The sequence below is a fragment of the Papio anubis genome, chromosome 3 (genome assembly GCF_008728515.1).
Source record: "Papio anubis isolate 15944 chromosome 3, Panubis1.0, whole genome shotgun sequence".
Taxonomy (NCBI): domain Eukaryota; kingdom Metazoa; phylum Chordata; class Mammalia; order Primates; family Cercopithecidae; genus Papio; species Papio anubis.
This window is the reverse complement of record NC_044978.1, coordinates 170,660,940-170,679,100: the sequence shown is the minus strand read 5'-3', so window position 1 is coordinate 170,679,100 and position 18,161 is coordinate 170,660,940. Positions and strand designations below refer to the sequence as shown.

General features: G+C 39.9%; 1 protein-coding gene across 17 annotated transcripts in view; it reads right to left on the bottom strand.

Annotated features, from left to right (window-relative positions):
* PROM1 (prominin 1) overlaps positions 1-18,161 on the bottom strand; it is a 154,486-nt gene that overhangs the window by 57,003 nt on the left and 79,322 nt on the right. For 11 of the 17 annotated variants that reach the window (XM_017958580.3, XM_017958583.3, XM_017958581.3 and 8 more), the window contains 3 exons: positions 12,827-12,882; positions 9,616-9,642; positions 7,181-7,386 (listed from right to left, as the gene is read on the bottom strand). In XM_017958580.3, the coding sequence (XP_017814069.2) occupies positions 7,181-7,386; positions 9,616-9,642; positions 12,827-12,882 (289 nt within the window). The remainder of the gene's footprint in view (positions 1-7,180; positions 7,387-9,615; positions 9,643-12,826; positions 12,883-18,161) is intronic. The other 6 variants (XM_009206560.4, XM_017958589.3, XM_017958590.3 and 3 more) reach the window with 1 other exon arrangement.

Here is an 18,161-nt window from a genome sequence, read left to right as displayed (position 1 = left end):
AAAAGCAATGTCTTGAGGCTTTATTTGTGCGTATAATTATGGGTAGGATGACTAAACATCTCATTTTTGGCACCTAAAATCCCATGTCCCCAGGAAACTTCTCCATCCTGGGTAAATGGGGACAGTTATTCACCCCACTTATAGTATAAATACATTCCAAGGAGCATTGTTTCATTACTGGTTTCAAAACACACTTTTCCGGCCGGGCGGGGTGGCTCAAGCCTGTAATCCCAGCACTTTGGGAGGCCGAGACGGGCGGATCACGAGGTCAGGAGATCGAGACCATCCTGGCTAACACGGTGAAACCCCGTCTCTACTGAAAATACGAAAAACTAGCCAGGCGAGGTGGCGGGCGCCTGTAGTCCCAGCTACTCGGGAGGCTGAGGCAGGAGAATGGCGTAAACCCGGGAGGCGGAGCTTGCAGTGAGCTGAGATCCGGTCACTGCACTGCAGCCTGGGCGACAGAGCGAGACTCCGTCTCAAAAAAAAACAACAAAAAAACATACTTTTCCATAGCAGTATAACATATGTCCATTAGGTTTCCCACAGTGCTCCAAAAAAGTCTATATAATACAACGTTGAGGAATGTTTCTTATGGTTAACAAGTTGCAGTGTAGTGAGTACTAGATTAGGGACACCAGATTTGGGTTCTGGGTCCTGTCCTGCCACCACCGTACTGTACAAGCCAGAGAAAATAACTTTCTTTCTGTGGACTTCAGTTGGTACCTCCAAACTGAAAAGGTCAGTTTAAATCTTTAGGTGTAATTAGATAAATTAGATCCAATCTAACTCAGATTAGATAAGTGCTTCTCAAGCTGTAAAGGAGAGCAGTACTGGATGTACACGTTCTCTAAGATTTTTAAGTTTGGTTTAATTCCGATGGTAAACTTATAAAATAAATGTTAACAATATTCTGTCCCATTTGGAATGACTGCCTTATAATTTGTCCTAAATTTGCATTGGTATTTTAGGAGCCGACGCACCATAGCAATAAGAGTCATTAACTCAGGCACTCATGCCAAAAGAGGTCAAATGACTCAAAATAATGATTTTGGAGTTTTGTGAAGAAGAAACACACACACACACACACACACACACACACACACACACGCACACAAAAGCTGAGTCATAGCAATGCACCTGGAGCATGCTACCATGCCAAATTCACAACATTCTAGACCATGACGAGTCAGGATCACCATCTGAACATACCTGAGGTTCACAATGGGGATCCTTGCTCTCTCTTCCCAGCATGTCCAAATTATTTTATTCACTCATCAGATTCCAGATATAAGAAGTCAAAGTGAACTTGGTAAAAAGAACCAGTCCAAGTCTACTTTCGCTTGACCCACACTGACCCCTCCAGAAGGGAGAAGAACCTCCTTGAACTCCCAGAGGCTCTCCCTTTAATTGATGGGGTATGTCTCACTTCACACTCTAATTCGTCTTTATTCTTATCTATGTTTAATTTTCCTAAAAAGAGGTGGAAACTAATTCTTTGTTAACTTTGTATAATGCAGTCTTGTCCACACTGGGTGCTCCATGAAGGTGAGTTTAGGGGTCGAACTTTGGTTTCATTTGGTCTATTTAGAAGACTGGCCATATGTCTGAAGTGTGAGTCAGAAACTGTCTTTGTGCCTTTATTGAATAAATGTCCTTACTCACAAGATCATCAGTCAATGAAACGAATTGCAATACAACATTTCAATACAACACTGGATTTCAATGCTACGTATTTTAGACCTACATTTCTACTAATCAATAATAGAGCTAATTAAAATTAAAGCACTGAGAATTTTTGTAAAAAGCCATACTAAGCTGGGTGTGGTGGCACATGCCTGTAGCCCTAGCTACTTGGGACACTGAGATGGGATAATCACTTGAGCCCAGGAGTTCCAAGTCCAGCATGGGCAATATAGCAAGACCCCATTAATAAAGAGAAAAAGAAAAAAAAAAACTGTACTAAGCATAATTATAGAGTAGAAGTTAGTGATTTTCAAGGCTGATTTTCAAACTAATGCACAAAGTAAATTTTGTATTTAAGTTCTAATGCCTATGTAAGCAGGCAGAAAGCATTAAGGAAAAATTGGGTAGCATGGGGTCCTGGAAGCTGGGAGATCAAAAATGGGCTGGAAGAGCAGCTAATCTGTAGGTGTCAAAAGCACCACCATGATGGCAGATAAATATTACCATATCTTCCCATTTTCCACAAAAATCTGGGAATCTGGATTCTGATGTGAGATCTCCCAATTTTTAAATATTAGCAACTAACAAAAAAATTTTTAAATACTATGCAGACCAACTGATGGTCTCCATTTGCAATCTGAAATTTAAACCTTCTGTTCAAACACAAATAGAGAATAAAGAAATTATGCTTTGAGGTATTGATTTAGACACTCCCTGTTGTTCAATGTATTTTTTGAGCAAAAAAAGGTATGTGAATAAATATTTTTATTTGAACAATCAGCAGTTGATTATTAGAATATAAGGATACTAAGAGACATTTACCTAACACAAAAAGGAAATAATATTTCAGTGAATATCAGTTCTCTGGCATTTGACATAAATGCCTTTAAACAACCAAAAACATATGCTTTTAAGCAGTACAATAAAATCTCTTGGAATTTTTAGCAGAAGATAGGAATTTTTATTTTTATAGCCTTACATCTTCTATATTTTATTATGGAAAAACTAATTTTCTCACATATATACTTACAAGTAAATAAGCTTTTTATAGAGTAAGGCTAAACCTTACTTTTAAACCTTTACTTTGAAACTTGTAACTTTATTGTTCCTACTAATTTCTACTGATTTAATAAAAATTAGTCAAAGAAAGCCAAATAAATGCTTTCAGTCTATAACTGATCTCTTATTAAAAAAAAAAAAAATTACATTTAAACTGTAAGTAACCACAGGTCATTCACATGAAGAAAGTTTCACGATTTTCAGGACTGCTATATCTAGCTCAATCTCTTTTCTACAACCTTGTAGCCTCCCAGTCAGGAATTGGCAATCACATCCCAGTATAAAATGAACTTTGAAAACAGCCAGCTTCCTGAAAATGACTGGAATTCAATTCACCATGGGAATTCTTAGCAAAGTTGGCTTATCATACTCAGAAACTTAAAAACATACAGAGGAAGTCAAGCCATGGTTGTTTTTTTTCTTCCATAACCTTTATGAGAAATGCAGTGGTGACAAGCAAAGAGACAGAAAGGAGAAGAAACTTGGCTCTTTCTGGAGTAAGACACATCTGCTTAACAGTCTACAGTGAGAGGTGGAAATTCGATCTTGTGCTGATGGTCAAACAGACTGCATAAACATATGTCAGTGTCTACGGAATTCTCACATTCCACAGCTGCCTCTGGGAACGCTCAGAGAAAGAACATGCCCACGTAGATTGCACATCTGCTAGGGAATCTTTCTGTTAACACCTATGTCTTCCCTTCTCCCCCTAAAGAAAAGATTTACATTTTTTAAAATAAAAAAGGATGCTCAAAACTAACTTGAAAACCAACTGCGTTTAATTGTAACATTTTGAGCCACAAAAATGACAGAGTCCAATAAAAGGCAGGTGGACTGCTCTGGGTTTCTGAAAGAATTTTTTAAAAATCATATGCAAAGATGATTTCTCAGTAGTGTCCAATCTCCACTGAAGTCAATGTCAGCTAGAGGCCCTGTATTAAACAAGAGAGAGTCCACTCTCCTATCTTTTCCTCCACTTCCTTTCTCCCCCCCCCCCCTTTTTTTTTTTATTATACTTTAAGTTCTAGGGTACATAATTGAACTTTCTTTCCCTTTCTGCCTTCCAATTTTGTTGACATTCTTTTCCTTCTTATTTTTATCTAATCTTCTGATTTTGTTGACATTCTTTCTTCTCCTGTCTAGCTGCTCATAATGTAGAAATCTTAACTTTCCCCAGGTCTTTAATCCTCCTGGCTAGCTTGGATTACTTGCAAACAATATGTAGGTATTATGCAACTCATGTTTAAGGTATTTGCAAACCAGTGGGGGTTTCAAAAGGAAGCCATCAAAATAGTTACCGTAAATCAAAAAGTTCAAGGCAAAGAAGCTTAAATTCTCATCAGAATTTAAAGTGAGAAAAAAAATTCACATACTACTCTCATTTAAGCCTATTTATAATTTATATATAAATTCAATGTGCTACGTGAAATCAAATTAGTTTTAGTTTTGTCACAATCTCAAACAGTTGATCAATTTTGGTTTAATTATATTGAAATCTGAAATTACAATTTTCACATTAATGTTTTACTTGGGTGGGAAAAAATGGTTTTAACTGAGTGTGTAGGAGGGTATAGAATCACAGCATGCATTTTTTTAAAATAATTTTCTAAATTAAAATATACTTAGAAAAAACATATATTGATTTGATAGGTCTGAATTCTGAAGAATTAACAAAATGGTAGCTTTCATTTTATACATAAATGGAAGCCAAGTTTATTTTTTACTTTGTAGCTTTACTGTTGATATATTTTGGCATTTTCAACATAATGTAAATAACTAAGTCATCTGAGAGTGAACTATAACATGCATAACACATAATTATATGTAATACAAATGAAAGTTCAATTTTAAAAAAGAAACCCACTGTAGCGGCTAGGTGCGGTGGCTCACGCCTGTAATCTTAGCACTTTGGGAGGTCTAGGCAGGCAGATCACTTGAGGCCAGGAGTTTGAGACCAGCCTGGCCAACATGGTGAAACCCCGTCTCTACTGAAAATACAAAAATTTGCCAGGCCTGGTGGTGCATGCTTGGAAAATCCTGGCTACTCAGAAGGCTGAGGCACAAGAATCACTTGAACCCAGGAGGCAGAGGTTGGAGTGAGCCGTGATAGCGCCACTGCACTCCAGCTTGGATGACGCAGCGAGACTCTGTCTCAAAAAAGGAAAGAAACTCAAAATATTGGAAACCCATTATTACACATGTAAACATTTAATTCAGGTAAATAAATAACTACATTCAATCAAGAATTTCCCTGAAATTATGGCTATGTATTGACATCAAGTGAAAATTATTAACTTGTTAAGTAAGTAATCACTCTAACAAGAAGCCCGAAGGGCAATATTTTCAGATGATGCTTTCACATCTGAATCTCATCTTTGAGGTCCAGGGTGTATGGAGTGGGTAAACATCGCTGTGCAAGTGTCCAGACAAATGCGGCATGTAAGTTTCAGGCTTATGGGAAACACACAGGGATCCCTGGTGGGTTTGACAGGTTTCAGGGCTGTAACTGAGATTCTTCTGGTAGCTGAAAAGGAGGTAACTACCCCAACAACTAGGAGTCTGTGCATTCCTTAGAGTATATCAAATATAAAGGAGAGACAGACAGGCACATCTGCAATGATCGCTACTGACCTGATCCCAAACTGCCTCTCAAGATCAAATATGAAAAAAAACAGTAAGGATCAAATGATTTTTGGAGACACAGAGAAGGAGACAGACAGTGACAGAAAAATACAGAGAGGCAAGGAGAGACAGAAAATAGAAAAGAGAAGAAAAGAGAGAGAGAGAGAGAGAGAGAGAGAGAAAGAGATTGACAGACAGAGATGCCCACACCCCAACGTCATGGAGAAAAAACAAGTAACTCTCAGGCTAACCAACAGTGCATGAAGTCAGCTAACACATTCACTTGGATCCTGTTTACACACATATATATAGTTAAGGTCGGTCAATTATTCCACTATTATCAGCAAAAGTATGTCTTTGCTTAAATAATCACTGCCCTGGAGTAAGTGGTAATGCATTGGCCTTTGTCTGTTGTGAATATTTTTTTTTGTCATTGTTCAAGTTTTAGTTAAGTTAATTCAATAGGTAATACCTGAGCCTGGTACATAATCAAAAGAGACAAAAACTCAGCTACAGCAAGAAATGACTTTCCTTCCTTCCCCTCCACAACCCTCAATTTCCTTCCCAGAGGCAACCACTGTTGCCAGTTGCTTTTCAACCCTTTCACATCCCATCCACTCTGTACAAATATGACCAAGTGCTTGTGTCTCCTTCCTCATCTTTTTTTTTCTTTTCTTTTTTTTAACATAGTTGCCATGTTCTACACATGGTCTGCAACCTGTTTTTTTCACTTCATCTGTCATGGTGACTGTTTGGTATCAACAAAACCGGAGCTGCCCAGTCCTCTCCAATGGGTACACTGCATTTCAATGAGTGGCCACCCTAAGCCACACATCTTATCAGACCCCTGCTGGTGGCCGCACTTAAAGACTTTCCTTCTTGGGTTTGCAGCTGGAACTCCAACTCATAGGACTGACTGTTTTCAGCTAAAATTCCTGAATATTACTTCCTTAGTAAAACTTGAAAAAAATCTTACGGCTACTGAGCACATGTGGTGTTTGGAGAAACGACAAAGAGAAGGCTGTTGGCCAACCCTTGCTGTGCCTTCACGTCATAGGCACATTTATTTTTGTTGCTTCATGAAACAGTGGTGGAATGAATGAGGAAATGCGGAACAATAACCAAGAATGTGTTGTGGTGCACATTCTTCAGATGAGCAGTCTAATTTGGACTCGAAAAAACGTCATCTTAAAAGCAATGTATTTCTGATCTGCCAGTCAACTGGAAAACTTTTGAAAGCAGCAGAAGCTGCAGCAGAAACACCCTAAATCATGAAGTGTGTTCCAGTCTTCAAGAGAGGGTAGCGGATGAACAGCACATATAAGAAAAATGGGTTTATTATTAGAAAGTCAATTGCATTCTACAATATTCTCAAATTTCCAAATTCAGGGACTGCATCTGTCCATCACGATTCCTTTGGACTCAACTAGCAAATCAACTTGCAGATCCATCTCTCCTTTCTACATGCTGCCTGTCTGCAAAGAGCTAATTAAGAGGAGTCTGCTGTGCTGGAAAGTAAATCCTTTCTGCAGTCCAAGATTTCTCAGGATACCTTCAAAAGGAAAAAAATACCAAAACGCTGGCTCATCAGCTCAGTTGGGGCAGCTTCATTACAACGCTAATGTCTAGTGCTAATGAGATCCTTTCGAATCACTCTAGACAAGCACTTGTGCTCTCCTTTTTCTGTTTTGTGGGATATTTTTTTCATTGTTGCTATTTTGTTTAGTTTTAAACTCATGGTTTAACCATTAAAATATGAGACACTCTTCATCAACCTAAAACACAATCAGTTGTTGTCCAAGATTCTACTTGCCTTATTATTATACAAATCACCAAAAGGGAGATTGCAAAGCACTTCCTCAGGAAGAGTCCATTTTCCTTCTGTCGCTGGTGCATTTCTCCACCACATTTGTTACAGCAACGACACATACAAAAGAAATACCCCACCAGAGGCATCAGAATAATAAACAGCAGTCCCAGGACAGAGCATAGAATAATCCCTGCTTCATAGTAGATAATCTGCAATTCAAACAGAAGAAACAGCACATATTGTAACACGAAATAATACGTAGACCATTCCACGGTGTACAAAGGTCTTTTTTTTTTTTTTTTTTTTTTGAGACAGGGTCTCGCTCTGTTGCCCAGGCTGGAGTGCAGTGGTGTGATCTCAGCTCACTGCAACTTCTGCCTCCTGGGTTCAAGCGAGTCTCAGGCCTCAGCCTCCCAAGTACCGTATTTTTAGTAGAGACAGGGTTTCACCATGTTGTCCAGGCTGATCTTGAACTCCTGTCCTCAAGCAATCCACCTGCCTCAGCCTCCCAAAGTGCTGGGATTACAGGTGTAAGCCACCGCGCCTGACCATGTTTTGTTTTTTTAATGTATCTGCCATCATTAGTTGAATCTGAATATATATATATATATATTCCATTTTGAAGCTCCTTTTTGAAACAGAGGAAGCAGAAAATTGAGTTATCGAATATAGGGCCAAGTGGTTACTGGAAGATGTCCTTCAACCCCTAGGAAGATAACTAAATGCTAGTTTGAGCTGCAAACGGTTTAATTTTAACCCCAAAGGTATTTTGTTTGTTTTTAAATGGATCAATAAATCTTGGCAGGAGTACTTGCATAACAAATAATCTACATATAAGGTGCTTTACACCAGGAAAACTGCACAAATAGAAGTGAAAGACTCAAAGCACTTTAGATTGGCCGGCAAACAGTTACACAAGAATCTGGAATGTATCTTAATTTAGAAAAAAGGCTCAGACTCTAAGTCAGGCACGTTAAACACAGGCCAGTCAGTGAGTTTCTCCACTAACACACTGGAAATAATAATACGTACCTTGTCAAGTCATTGTGAAAATTAGAGATAATGCATGATTAGAAATAATGTGACAAAGGACCAGGTACTGAGTAGACATGTAAGGTGCTTCTCATGCCATGCCCAGGAGTCAGATCCACGGTGAAGGACCGACCTCGGCAGTCTGTGTCTCAGACAGTTCCTGAGTTCCTAGGAACAGCACAATTTCCAGATACAATCATGTGACCTAAACCTCTTTTCATAATCACTGCTGACTTTATTCTGGGATAAACGAAAATTAATGCAACTAGATGATGAAACTTGATATCATTCCAATTCATGCATGTAGCTGCTTACATTTCTAAAGAATGGCAGAAAATTGCAAGTTGGCAGTTTGCAACTAAATGGACAATCTAGACAGCTGCGAATTCTTAAGCCAAGCTGAGCAAAGGAAAATAAAACACAACGTCTTGCTCCTGGGAGCAAATGTGATGTCTTGGAGGAGCGACCTGCTTTACATCCCAGCGGGGGCTTCCAGGTCCCTAAACTGGATGGTATCACATTAGCATTAACCTCATAAACATATTGTGAGGGACAAATAACTGAACAACTGCATGTGAAAACAACTAGCCAAGTGCCCAGCACACAGTAGATATTCAACAAACGGTAGTTAACGCTATGAGCAAATGCTCAAGACTAGTAAATCTGGTGCATCTGGCGCTTGAATATTACCTACTTCCATATTAAGATTAAATTGCTAAAAAAAAAAAAGAAAGTGGCTGGATTTTGCTGCGTTCATCAAGTACGGGCTCACGCTTAAGTTAACCCCCATTCCGTGTCCACGAAGAGGCATTATTAGCTGACTTAACCCTTCCTCGAGGACCAACATCACTTGCCAGTTAAGAAACCAGCCCAGACCTTCCAAACTCTTACTTACGTATTTTTCCATCATTTCTCAGCAAATATTCTAAATTGTTTACTATTTTAAAGAAACGTAAATGCTTTCTGAATTCCAGGAGACACTGAACCCAAACCCAGGAGATAAGATATATTGAAATGTTTTAGCTTTAAATACAATTTGCACTAATTTTAGCTTTAAATACAAATTGTACATTTGATACACAGCCTTTCTAGTGTTACTGACTAAACATCAGGCAGTATCAGGAACAAGACAGGATATTTCAAGAGTTCACATCTAGGCTGACTAGATGAAGGACTGTCACTATTTACACTGTTTTTTGATACACCAAGATCTTCCAGTGCTTTGCTGATTATGTTGAAGATCAACATCTAAATATTACAGAGATATCTTGCTTAAAAGAGAAGGTTAAAAGTGATGGTAAAAACATAAATGAAATGGATCATTTAAACATTTTCACAGTGAGGATGACGGTGAAGAACAGAAAGGCTTTTAAAGAGCAACTTGAAATAGCAGACAAGGACTTTACCTTTAGACCTAAGATTAGAGTTTCTGGCTGTAGAAGTCAACGCAGGTGAGGAATTTTGGCAGAGGCAGCATGCATCAAGAAAACAGACAGAAAAAGTTATGAGTGATCAACCATAACCAAGAACGCTCATATTCCACAAGGAGGAAATCGGGTGATAGAAGGATAAGTACGAGAAAGGAATATAAAACTTGAGTGTGAATTCAAGAAACAGTGGTTTAAGTTACTTTGAGTTCTGAAATTCACATTTGCATTTACATTTGGATTTCCCAAAAGGTTCTTAATCTGTATGCTAATCGGTTACGAAAAGGAGAATTAGAGGGGAAGTTATCAATGCTTAACACACTAACCATGTGATCTTCATAAAATAGAGAATCAGATCTGAGAACTCCATAACCAATGGCAGCATCTTCCCAAGTGCCCTTTTCTAAAATAAAAATCTGATGGTGCTATTCCTGTGCTTAAAGCGATCAACGGATTCCCACCATTTTTATTCCAAACATCTCAATGTTTGATTTTAAATGTCCTTTTGTGACCAAATAAAATTAGGTGGCTCTATGTCATTTTCTAGATCACTTTTTTGAAATATTCTGGTCCAGGAAATCTAAAGGTTTAGAAACTATTGCCTCAGCTGGCAGATCTGAGGGAACAACATTTGTGATGGGAATCACTTTTAAATGAGGTACCCAAAACACGGGGACTGGGGGGCAGTTCAGATATAGCTGCCTCTGGGGTCACACGGGGCATTTGAAATGATCCCAGGCTCCCTTTCTTGGGGAGGGGACACGCAGGCTTGTTACCAACCAGGGCACAAGCTCCCAAGCTCACCAGACATAAAGATGCACCTCACAGTGTGTGTTAAAGAAAAACACTGACTCCTGGGCTCCTCTGCTAGAGCACATGAGTCAGAAGATATGGGTAAGACCAGGAATCTGTGTTCCCTGAGGCTTCCAAACAAATGACTTGCCCTGGAGTTATCCGCTTAGGGTCTGCTTCAGGGGGAACCAAACCAACACACTCAGCCTTTATCAGACTAAATCTAGTCAGAAAACCTTCCTCCAGATGTGGCCTGGCTCCTTTGGTGCCTGTGCTTCACTAAACCCCTTTCTTTGGATAATGGTAGAAAGCGTGGTCCAGTTCCACATCCAGAGTAGGATTCAGCTCATTCATGTGGGTTCAGTTCTGCATCTTCTCTCCACTGCACCCTCACCCAGAGTTTTTATTCATTTGCAAAGGCAAGAAAAGAGAACAGGAGCCAGGTGTATAAACCAAGGTTATGGGAGTGCCGAATCTAATACCAAGTCAAGCACAAAGACACTGCCAGGGTCAGTGGCAGCCCAGCTCCAGCTCAGGCTCGCAGGTTCCTCAAGGCCAACTAAGGGTCTCAAGACCTTGTCCTCCAAGTCCCAGATCCCACTGAAGCACTGCCCCTACTCCATTCCTTGGTTGGCATTCAGGCTGGCTAAGCATATTATGCTAATTTTGAATTTAAATATAAAAGCAACAGTCATTTTCTTCCCCCTAGAGATGCAGGCCGACGTGGCAATCACGTTTGGGAGATGTAAATGAAGCCTGTGGCACTGAGGAATGAAAATGCTTTCCACAGTGCTGGGGAAGGCTGAGAGCCCTGGGAACAGCTCAGTTTATCTTCCACACAGTCTTCCCTTGCTGAATGGAAACAGCCTCTGGATAAGGCTTTCCTCTTCAGCTTCCACATTTACTTTTCTCTTGAGTATAATTTTCTTGCAAATTAAAAATATGATGAGGCCATTTGTAACTACCGTCTCTGAGGTAATGATTCACTGGGCAAGAGGGAACTGCCCTCCCCCGTGCCGGAAACACTAGCGTTCAGATTTATTGTGCAGGCCAGTAAAAAACGTCCACCTATACATCTGCTTATGGTTAGCCTGATAACCACCTTCAAACCAGGAAAGGAAGGAACAAAGTGCTTTACTTACTGAGAAGGACTGAGAACCTGGCAAACACATTTAACTATTTTTTATTGTCTAATATTCAGTGCTACACACTTTTGTCTGTTTGCTTCATGGGCAACTTACACTCATAACACACCAGAATCAAGACCACTCGTGTGTTTAGGTAGGCAGTTGCAGAGGAGTGCACTGGCAGCACCTTGGGTAATAAGCAGAAAAATGCAAGGAGCCTTGATACTTTCTGAAAATACTATGGACTCACTCCAGGGAGATGTTCAAGGTCCTCCCAGGATCAGGTCCCATCTTACCTTTTTTTCTCTCCCTCTTGCCAGGGGCCTGCTTCTTTCATACCTTGACCTCTTTGCTCACATGGTTCCTGAAGCCTGGAATGTGAGCAGAGCGACCACCCATCCCCCCGGCTCTGCCCTTGCATGATCCTCGTTACATTAACTAGATAAGGTCCCTGCTATCTGTCTTCTAGCCTCTTGAGACCAAAGGCTATCATCCTTATCTCCACCTTCCTTCAATTCTAGCCATGTACTCACACAGTAAGAGATTCATAAACCTTGTACAAATGCAAAGCTACTTTTCAACAAACGATGTTTTATAACAGAGTACATTGTCACCATCTCTAGGAATTTTGAATCAATTCTACTTAACGAGGGAGTTCTCATTCCTCAGCTAAAAGAAAAGTAGTGTAATATTGCTTTTTGAAGAAATTTTACTTTTTGTTTACTTTATTTATTTATTTATTTTTTGAGACGGAGTCTCACTCTGTCACCCAGGCTGGAGTACAATGGCACCATCTCGGCTCACTGCAACCTCTGCCTCCCGGGTTCAAGCAATTCTCCTGCCTCAGCTCCCCAAGTACCTGGGACTACAGGCGAGTGCCACCACGCCCGGCTAATTTTTGTATTTTTAGTAGAGACAGAGTTTCACCATATTGGCCAGGCTGGTCTCAAACTCCTGACCTCGTGATCTGCCCACCTCAGCCTACCAAAGTGCTGGGATTACAGGCGTGAGCCACTGCGCCCGGCCGTAGTTTTTAATTTTTAAATAACATACAACTTGAAAGGCTTTCTTCAAATGCTACTTTTGAAATTTCTGCTATGGTTCAAATGGGATTTGTAAGGTGGTTCAATATTCCATGAAAGTTCTTAGTCAAAAAAGGTTACTAAAATTGCAGATTGAATAACTGGTTGTTTAAAGATTTACTTTCAAGTCAGCCAAAATTTTTCTCATACTTCATATTTTTAATAATAAATACACCAATGAAAAATTACCTTATCATAATCAATTTTGGACTCACGTGCCTTCTGTATGACTTTTCTCAAAGTATCTGGAAAAAAAGCCACAAAATAGCAAAATTATTTTTTCAGTAAAAATATAAAATGCATATTTGGAAAAAGATCTTTATATGCTTACAAATTATTATAACTATATTTCTATTATTCTTATAATTTTATTCCTATTTCTTAATGTAGTTAAATAATTAATGACGCTAGCCAGAAGACAAGAATAGAAGACAAATACTTCTGATTTATTATTTTGTCAGGGACAGAATTAGAGAGTTGTCATTTTCAAGTTAGTAATTTATCATAATACACTTTAATATTTACCAGCAAACCACATACAGCTTATTAATAATGATTTATAAAAATTATGCTGAAATTGCTAATTCTTAATTATCTGGAAACACAAATGAAATTTATTTTTCAATAATTCCACATTTGCCTGATATTAATATTTTACAAAGGAATGGATGAAAGGAATCTTAAAATTAACCCAACTCGGCAGGGTGCTGCAGCTCACACCTGTAATCCCACCACTTTGGGACTCAGAGGCAGGCGGATCACCTGAGGCCAGGAGTTCGAAACCAGCCTGGTCAACATGGTGAAACTCCATCTCTACTAAAAATACAAAAATTAGCCAGGTGTGGTGGCGCATGCCTGTAATCCCAGCTACTTGGGAGGCTGAGGCAGGAGGATCACTTGAACCCAGGAGGTGGAGGTTGCAGTGAGCCGAAATTACGCCACTGCACTCCAGACTCCATCTAAAAAAATAAAATAAAATAACCCAACTCAAGAGTTCTTAACATGGGAAATCCTTCTCTTCCTGTCTCCAAGCAGTACACAAAAACCTATGCAATGCAAACTTGAACTTTTCCATAAATATTCATTTAGAGCATTTTCAAATTCTCACATAGGCCTGGGACCAAAAAAAGGTTAAGAGCCACCACTTAACCCTGAGCCGCCATCTAAGAATGATATGAGACAACTGAGACACGGACAGAGAGGGTGACATAGTGATTCGTGAGGAGGCCAGACCAAGGCCCAGGTCTTCCTCCTCCTGTGCGGGTGCCTTCCCGCCACCCTGTACGCTGTCTCTCACCCCAGGAAGGAGCTGCTGCATTACTATCACTATATCCATCACACCTGAAATGTACCACTGGAGGGGCGCAAACGAAAACCCTACATCGACTCCTTTTATGATGCGAAAGTTCAGATTAACATACAGGAAAACAAAGCAAGCCACTTTCCCAAAAGGCTTTCTGCAAAACAACTTTTCTCCTCTACAACTCAGATATATGGGCGATATTTAAAGATTATGCTGCAGGAACAGAGATTTTCAAACTGATATGCACCCAGGGAACCCCAATAGTTTCTTCACAGTACCTCGGGGGCTGCCCAAGGACCAGAGGGACACTAAGGCTGTCTAATCCCCTTCAGACAACACAGGTTACCTCCCGTTCAACCAGTCAGCATTGCTTTGGTCTGTTTTACAGATCAGGCTTCTGTTTAAAATTTCACTGAATGAAAGAGTCATGTGTCTGTTGGCTGCATAAATGTCTTCTTTTGAGAAGTGCCTGTTCATATCCTTTGCCCATTTTTTGATGGGGTTGTTTTTTTCTTGTAAATTTGTTTGAGTTCTTTGTAGATTCTGGGGCTGTAAACTAGTTCAACCATTGTGGAAGACAGTGTGGCGATTCCTCAGGGATCTAGAGCTAGAAATATCATTTGACCCAGCCATCCCATTACTGGGTATATACCCAAAGGATTACAAATCATGCTGCTGTAAAGACACGTGCATACGTATGTTTATTGCGGCACTATTCACAAGAGCAAAGACTTGGAACCAACCCAAATATCCAACAATGACAGACTGGATTAAGAAAATGTGGCACATATACACCATGGAATACTATGCAACCATAAAAAAGGATGAGTTCATGTCCTTTGTAGGGACATAGATGAAGCTGGAAACCATCATTCTCAGCAAACTATCGCAAAAACAGAAAACCAAACACTGCATGTTCTCACTCATAGGTGGGAATTGAACAATGAGAACACTTGGACACAGGGTGGGGAACATCACACACCGGGGCCTGTTGTGGGGAGGGGGGATAGGGGAGGGATAGCATTAGGAGATATACCTAATGTAAATGACTAGTTAATGGGTGCAGCACACCAACATGGCACATGTATACATATGTAACAAACCTGCACGTTGTGCACAAGTACCCTAGAACTTAAAGTATAATAAAAATAAATAAATAGTCTACTGTTGATTTAGAAACTGAGAAATCATCTATTTATTAAAATATATTTAGCTGCACAGCATAATATGTTGCATTTTGGGATCTTGACCTAGAAACGAGTTAGAAGTGAATCCAAGCTCCACCACTTAACTGAGTGTCTGTAGGTAAATAACTGCTACAAACATCCTCATCTGCAAAATAAGATGTCCCTACTCTCAAAGGACCACTAAGGGTGAAGTGAGAAAACATTTATAAATAAAACAGCACCAAGCCTGGCACATAGTGGGAACATGGTATATACCTGCTATTATTATATGAAGGAATTTAGAGAATGTAGGTTATAGAACAGTATCCATGGTAAGTGCAGTGTGGAAGACTATTGTTTTGGCCATTCAATATCCATTCACTTTTATTTTTTCCCTTACAAAACAAAGCAAACAAACAAAAACAAAATGAAAAACTTCGGATTTCTTTTGGGGAACTGCTCCTTCCATCCTCTCAGGCCACGTGGACTGGGGAAGCCGTGAGCCCAGCAACACAAAGGTAGACCTTCACGGGTCTAAACCAGCAGGTCTCCAAACATGGGCTATGGGAATCCCCAAGATACGTTCAGGGTGTCCATGAGGTCAAAACACAAGATGTTAATTGCTTTTTTTGTTGTGTTGACATTTGCACTAGGGTGCAAAGGCAGTGGTAGGTAAGAATGCAGGTGATTTGGCACAAATCAAGATTGCAGCTAATACTCATTATATTCTTTCCCATTAGGCATTCATGTTCAATAGTCAGTTACACTTAAGAAGGGTCTTGATAAAGCATTAAAAATTATTTTTATTAAATTTCAACCTGTGAGTACAGCTCTTTTTATTATCCTGTGTAAAGAAATGGTAACTACACATAAAGCTCTTTCATGCACATCCAAGGATAATGTGCAAAAAGCATTTGTGCAAGTGTTTTAAGTTGTGAGCTCAACCAGCCATAGTTTTCATGGAACACCATCTTTACTTGGAAGAAAAGTTGATGGCCAGGCGCGGTGGCTCACACCTGTTGTCCTAGCACTGTGGGAGGCCAAGGACAGAGGATTGCTCGAGCCGAGGAGTTTGAGACCAGCCTGGGCAACTGGGTAACATAGTGAGATCCCACATTAGCCAAGTGTGGGGGCATGCACCTGTAGTGGGAGGCTGAGGTAGGAGGATCATTTGAGCCCAGGAGTTCAACTAAGCCACAGTTATGCCACTGCACTCTAGCTTGGGTGACTGAGCGAGACCCTGCCTCAAAAAAATAAAAAATAAATAAAACTAAATAAGAAAGACTGAGAGACAAATTGTGACTATTCAGACTTGGATATACCCAATCTCAGCCCTTAATCTGGTTCACTGCAGGCTTGAACTCCTGGGCTCAAGTTATCCTCCCCTCTCCCCTCAGCATAGCTAGGACTACAAGTGCACGCCACCATGCACAGATAATTTTTTTTTTTTTATTTTTTGTAGAGATGGGGTCTCACTGTGTTGCCCAGGCTAGTCTTAAACCCCTGGCCTCAAACGATCCTCTCACCTTGGCCTCCCAAAGCACTGGGGTTACAGGCATGAGCCACCATGTCTGGCCAGCATTTTCTCTAAAATGAAAGAAGTGGAGTTTGCAAGTTTAAGAAGCCACTGACGGGATTTGTTGCCAATGATAAAATTAGAGCTTTCAAGCAAAAATTAGAATTTTGCAAAATGTGTATCCACCACCATGAGCTTGACAGCATTCCAGTACCTACGCCTTTCTAACGTGATCAGTAAGGATATTAAAGAATTTTTGATACTATAAAATGAAATATGTCCACATTTGGGAGATGTGCAAAACTCAGTGACTGAATATTTTCCAGATGATTCATGCATCATGTCACAAAATCCTGCATGGAAAAAGATCCATTCAAAGTGGAAGACAGGGAGGTGGGAGGAGGGCAGATGATAAAAAATTACTTCATAGGTACAGTGTATGTTATTCAGGTGACAGATACTCTAAAAGCCCTGACTTCACGACAATGTGCTCTATCCACGTCACAAAATTACATTTGTACCCATAAATTTATACAAATTTAAATTTTTTTAAATAAATAAATACAGTGGAAGACAGACCAGTGGATGTTAATAGATCAAAATATAAAAAACTAATTCATATGGTTCCAGATTCCATGTTGCAAATAACTTTTACAAACTAGCACTTGTACAGTTTTAGTGTGGTATTAAAGTAAAATATGCACAATTATCTGAAGAGAATACTAAAATACGGCTCTGTTTTACAACTACGTATCTCAGTGAGAGCAGACCTTCACACTATACATCAGTCACGCTAACACCCAGTACTTCAACAGGACCAGCTCAGATACAGATATGAAAATCCAGCTGACTTGCACTAAGCCAGATGTTCAAGAGATCTGCAGAAATGCAAAAACTGATGCCACTCTTCTCATGATTTTTGCTTTTGGAAACCGTAGTTATTTTTAACAAAATTAAGTTATTTATGGAAAGGGTTTACTATCTTTCTTTTAAAATAAATTGACAAATATATGTTAAGGTGTTCTCCATTTTATCTTCAAATATGATCAGTATTGATAAACAAAATCTCTTTGGGGCCCTGAATAATTTTTAAGAGTTAAAGGGGATCTGAGACCCACAGTGTGTGAGTGAGACCCACAGTGTGTGAGTGAGACCTACAGTGTGTGAGTGAGACCTACAGTGTGTGAGTGAGACCCTCTGGTCTGAGACAAGCAGCATATTCCCTCAACCCCCATAACTTGGTTTAGAAGTCAACAGACAATCCAGCTTCAGCCAGTGAGACACAGACTAACTTGGTTTAGGAGTCAACAGACAATCCATCCATCTTCAGCCAGTAAGACACAGACTCAACAGACTCAAGTCTTGGCGTTTCTTGTTTTTTGTTTTGTTTATTTCATAGAGATAGGATCTCATTCTGTCACCCAGGCTGGAGGGCAGTGGCGCCATCATAGCTCACTGCACTCTCCAACTCCTGGCCTCAGCCTCCAGAGTAGCTGGAACTACAGACGTGCACACCAAACACAGCTAAGCCTTGGCTTT